Genomic DNA, 5,054 nt, shown 5'->3' on the forward strand with positions numbered 1-5,054 from the left:
CAATATTCAAAGACAATCCACCACTCTTCTCCTTACTACAGATTGTTTATTCATAGCTCCCCCCTTCAAGGTACTGTCTATGCAGATACATGTTCTTAAAACATTCCAGCTTGATGTATACGCAGGGGCCTGTGCAATTAACTGCGCTTTCTGAGAAATCTATCTTATCTTGTTTTAACTCCCTATTTCCAGGAAGATAATCCCCATGGTAGCTTCCATCATGAGGTCTTATGTTTTTGGTTCTGCAGGCTCTCAGGCACCAAGACAAGATAATCCAGAACCCACAGTTAATGGCCGTGGTCTTAGAGGCCCATGGTACAGACAGGGAGAGGCATCTCCACTCACACAGTTACAGAAAATAATATTCATTAGCTTTAATTTGAAGCAAGTTATGGTACTTTAACAATTATGTTATGTATATTATGCAGGTTTGTGTTCTAACCCAGCACAATAAGTCCCCTGCATCTATTTACCGAGGCCTTAATAAAAAAAAATATATTAAAAAAAGTTAATTAGTTGAATCAGTGGTCGTAGTGCGAGGCTAAAACAAAAACCTGCAGCCACAACTGCTGTTTTCTGCTTTATATTGTGAATTGTGTTGTGATGTATATAAATTGAAACGCATTTGTTATTTAGCTGATACTTTTTTTTATTTTTTTTAAGATATTTTTTAGGCCTTTTTTCAGCTTTATTGGACAGTATATAGTATAGAGAGACAGGAAGAATGGGCGCGAGAGAGAGGGGAAGACATGCGACAAATGTCAGACGGTCGGATTCGAATGCCTGATCATGGCTACACTTGAACCACCAACCTTCGGGGGTTCCAGTCATGTACCCTTGGCACTAGGCTCCAGGCTGCTATATCGTTCTGTTCTTTTGCACCATGTTTAGCTTCCATGATCAGCTGGAGCAGAGTGCTTGCGGCCGAGACGGGTTGGGTTGGGGCGGAGGAGGAGTTTTTTTGACCGGTCGCTCCCCCCCCAGGCAGCTTCGCGATGTGGGGAGGCCTGTTCTCCCTGATCGACTGCGGGCTGGTGAAGGTGCGTGGGAAGGAGGACCCCTGGAACTCCATCACCAGCGGAGCCATGACCGGCGCCATCCTCGCTGCCAGAAGTGAGTCCCGTTCCCGCGGAAACCCACAGGGCGGGGCAGCGCTTGTCTGTGTTCGATTGTCATGCGCGCAGACACTCTAAAAATGTTTAAAGGTACCATAGGTAATTTTGGACTTCTCACGGTCGAGAGAGATATTGCAGCAACAAACACCCTCAAACTACAACACTGTTTATCCCTCCGCCTTCTCTGTGAATGCGCTGACGTTGAAACGCCTGTGGCATTTGGCTGTAATTGGCTGTGGCAATTAGAACCAATTTTCAACCAACAAGCTTGAATTATTGTACAGTTATACAATGTTTTGGTACAGAGTGTCGGCCCGTCAACTGTATATTTTGAAACCCGAATTTAAGGACTATAAACACAGGCAGAGGGCGAGTCAACATGTCAGTGAGCCTTTTTCAATGATAGGAAGGGATTTACAATAGTCTTGTAACAATGTTTTAACACAAAAATCTTGTACCTTTAACCCTTTCAGTCCCGTATGGCACTCAAGCGTAACTACAGTAAAAGCCCAAACTGCCATCTGGCACTCTCAAACTTATACCTTTCCAAACAATCAAAATGACTGCTATACTGTTGTTTTGAGCCCCTATTAAGACCATTCAAACTTGACTTTCTCCATTTTCCCAGCCACAGCCGAAGCCCCCTTGGTATTTGGGTGGAGCCACTTCATATTGGGCTTGGGGCTGAAAGAGCTGGCTCATAGTTTGTTAAATTGGACATTTTGATAATGATTATCTGCAGCAGCTTGCGATTCCACATGCGTGTGTCCTTGGTGATTCACTGTGGGCAGATATGAGTGAAATACAGTTTATGTGTAGAGCGGTTTTGGAACAATTTAATTGGCTGGAACAAAATGGGGTTTATCACCCTGGCTGTAGGCTCTGTTTGTAGGTACCTGTTTTCTTAGAGGGGAGGTTTGTGCTTTGCCTCACAGACTTCAATGGAAACCTATTTTACATCCTGACCAGGCCTTGTTTGATGAGACACAGCTAAATGTGTCCGTGTGCCTTGTAGCAGCTGGGCTCCAGCTAAAGTGGGTCCCCACTGTACTCCAGCGCTGATCTTTGAACTCCCCTCTTGGGTCGATTAGACGTCGCGATAGCCCTTCCCCTTAGCCAGGGCTATATTTAGCGTGTATTTGCACACGCACTCAAGAACTAAACCACAAGCTTCCAGAAAGATTGGATGCACAGTGTGTGTACGTTTTCTTTTGTTCACTTGTGTGCAGTTTCCAGGGTGAAAATAATGCACACATTATTATTTATAATAATAATAATAATAGTAATACCAGAAATAATAATAATCATAATACAGGTCTATTATAGAGAGGAACCAAGGGAAACCAAACATGCCCTAGACTAATCTCTCGGTGTCAGGAGTTGTCGTAATGTAGTGTAATTCAGGCTTAGTGGTGTGAGTCATGATCTGTGTCGGCTCACATAAAGGTCCACAGTGTAATATCAGCGGCTAATATAATGCGAAAAAGTCAAAGCTATGGTATAATAGTATAGAATTATTCTGCTAATAAAAATAACAATAAAAATCATTTCAAAGGAAAAATAAATATTGAAAATAAGTATTGGCCGACACTAGTTCCGTTTTCGTCTTCGTCTTGTTTTTAATAACGGACGTTTTGGAGTCCTTTTTATGAGCTGATCACCATGGAAACGAACTCATAACTCACTTGTCCGGACATCAAAATGAATAGTTAGCTAGCGTTTTGCCAAATGCATAACTTCCTCAGATGTACTTGACATTGCCACAGCGGGCAAACTGCAAGGGGAACAAAGGCTCTGTATCATAGACTTCAGTTGAATAAGCAAAGCTGTTGCCCCGCTAACCAAGACGCCAGTGCAAGACTTTAAATACTACAAGTCCCACAATCCCCCGTGGTACTCGGTTGCCGTCCGGGAAGTGGCCGAACGGTCTGTGGAAATGACGCGGCGTGCCTTTAAGAGCGCAGAGCAGGGTGTAAGGTGGGCGTGTTCTCCGCAGATGGGCCCGTTGCCATGGTGGGCTCAGCGGCGATGGGCGGAATCCTGCTGGCGCTGATCGAGGGTGCAGGCATCCTGCTCACCAGATTCGCCTCCTCACAGTTCCCCACCGGTGAGTGTGTTTCTCCTTTTGCACCATTCTTTGCAAACTCTAGAGACTAGTGTGTGTGTGAAAATCCCAGGAGAACAGCAGTTTCTGACATACTCAAACCCCCCTGTCTGCCACCAACAATCATTCCACGGTAAGTCACTGAGATCACATTTTTACCCCATTCTGATGGTTGATGTGAGCATTAACTAAGCTCCTGACCCATATCTACATGACCGTTTGCATTGCACTGCTGCCACACAATTGGCTGATTAGGTAATGGCATTAGTAAGCAGGTATGATAAAGTAAAAATGTTCCTAATAAAGTGCTTGGAGTTTGAAAGTGTGTGAGCGTGCAGTGAGTGTGCAGTGTGCAGCGTGCAGACACAGAGTCCAGCTGTCAGTGTTGTGACTAGCGGCCGTTGTCACCTCTCTCTTTCAGGGGCCCAGTTTGCAGAGGAGCCCGCCCCGATGCCGGCCCCCCCCTTCGGAGAATACAGGCAGTATCAGTGAGGGAGGGGCCGCCCTCACCCACCCCTAGGCTTTTTAAAATACCTCCACAGATCTGACTCGAAAGAAAATTCTGGAACTTCTTCAGAAGGAACTCTGCAGTGCATCCCAACTTCAAGGATTTCATTTTTTTACTGATTATTATTATTTTTTTTCTGAACCATCATTGCCATCTGCCTGTTAAAAAGCCTCACCTGTTGCATGTTCCCCACGATCAGTGTGTGAATGTTGGTGGTCAGCACCGGAATGGAAATGTCGTCAGGGCCCATGCAGTTGGGTGGCATAGAGGGGGTTATATTGGGATTTAGGAGACAATGGAACTCTAGTCTTTAACATGCTTCAGTGTCCTGGTGGGATTATTTCAGCTGTCAGCAGGCTGACTTCCGCTTTTACGTATTCTGGAAACGTACGGCTAACCGTTTTTTTAAATCGGTAGCTGTGCGAGATGGCTTTGGAGTTCCGTTGCGTCCTCCCTGCTCAATATCACCATTGTACACAGAGATGTGTGGCCCACTTAGATTCCCCGGAGGTCCGCTTACAAGGTAGCCTGTTGACTAGTAGCACACCTGAGTCACATGACTTGGTCCTGACCAGTGGACAAGCTGGAGAGGTAAACTAGCCTCACACCGATAGGGACTCCAGAGCCTAGCTGGCCTAACCCCATGGCACACCCACCTTCTGCTAATGTGTGTAAATATTGTGTGTGTGTGTGTGTGTGTGTGTGAGAGAGAGAGAGAGAGAAAGCTGTTCACAGAGGTTCAGTTTGTACAGCAATGGAGAGCTGCCACGTCAACACCTGTACTGCACGTTCCCCCTGACCGTGACCCTGGACCCCAACACCCCGCCGTGAAGATAGCAGACCGCTCCAAATCATTTATTTATTCTCGTCTCCGTTACTCTCTGTAACGGAGGCCGTCCGTTGGGTGCACTGCGAGGACCGTGAATGACACCAGGACTGTGATCGTGCGCAGGGATGGATCAGTACGACTGAGGACCGCGGCAGTGTACAGCGCAGACCTGCAGTACGAGCTCGGCCGCGACCGGGCTGCTTTCACTGTCGGTTCATGCCACACACAAGATCTGTATGACAGATTGGACAACATTAACAATAAAGTCAAACGAGAGGCACGATGATTCCCTTGCTCTGTTGTGCGTTATTTACGTGTGTGCATTTAGCAGGCGCTCTTATCCTGAGTGGCTTTCGCAGTTGAAGGTTTTTGTATGCAGTCGACTTGCATATGTGCATATTTATTGAAGAAATTCAGCCTCGATTAAGGGTACGTCACCCAGACCTGGGTCGAATATGCTGAGTTTTGCTGAGCTTGTCTGCTCTATTGGAACCTATG

At 46.2% G+C, this 5,054-nt stretch overlaps 1 protein-coding gene across 1 annotated transcript; it reads left to right on the forward strand.

Moving 5' to 3' along the window:
* The first annotated feature begins 290 nt into the window (after window positions 1-290).
* On the forward strand, window positions 291-3,841 carry LOC133138636 (mitochondrial import inner membrane translocase subunit Tim17-A-like). The gene is made up of 4 exons (XM_061257556.1): window positions 291-315; window positions 985-1,113; window positions 3,112-3,222; window positions 3,641-3,841. The coding sequence occupies exons 1-4, from the start codon at window positions 291-293 to the stop codon at window positions 3,709-3,711; spliced, it is 336 nt and encodes a 111-aa protein (XP_061113540.1). The 3' UTR covers window positions 3,712-3,841.
* Window positions 3,842-5,054: the final 1,213 nt, after the last annotated feature.

The sequence above is a fragment of the Conger conger genome, chromosome 10, assembly GCF_963514075.1.
Source record: "Conger conger chromosome 10, fConCon1.1, whole genome shotgun sequence".
In the NCBI taxonomy this organism is placed as follows: domain Eukaryota; kingdom Metazoa; phylum Chordata; class Actinopteri; order Anguilliformes; family Congridae; genus Conger; species Conger conger.

What these genes read in the sequence shown, in the direction of transcription:
- LOC133138636 (XM_061257556.1), top strand. Translation starts at nt 291, where the DNA reads ATGGCCGTGGTCTTAGAGGCCCATG. An exon ending in CGTGGTCTTAGAGGCCCATG is followed by an intron (nt 316 to 984) that starts GTACAGACAGGG and finishes CTCCCCCCCCAG; the next exon opens with GCAGCTTCGCGATGTGGGGA. An exon ending in CTCCTCACAGTTCCCCACCG is followed by an intron (nt 3,223 to 3,640) that starts GTGAGTGTGTTT and finishes TCTCTCTTTCAG; the next exon opens with GGGCCCAGTTTGCAGAGGAG.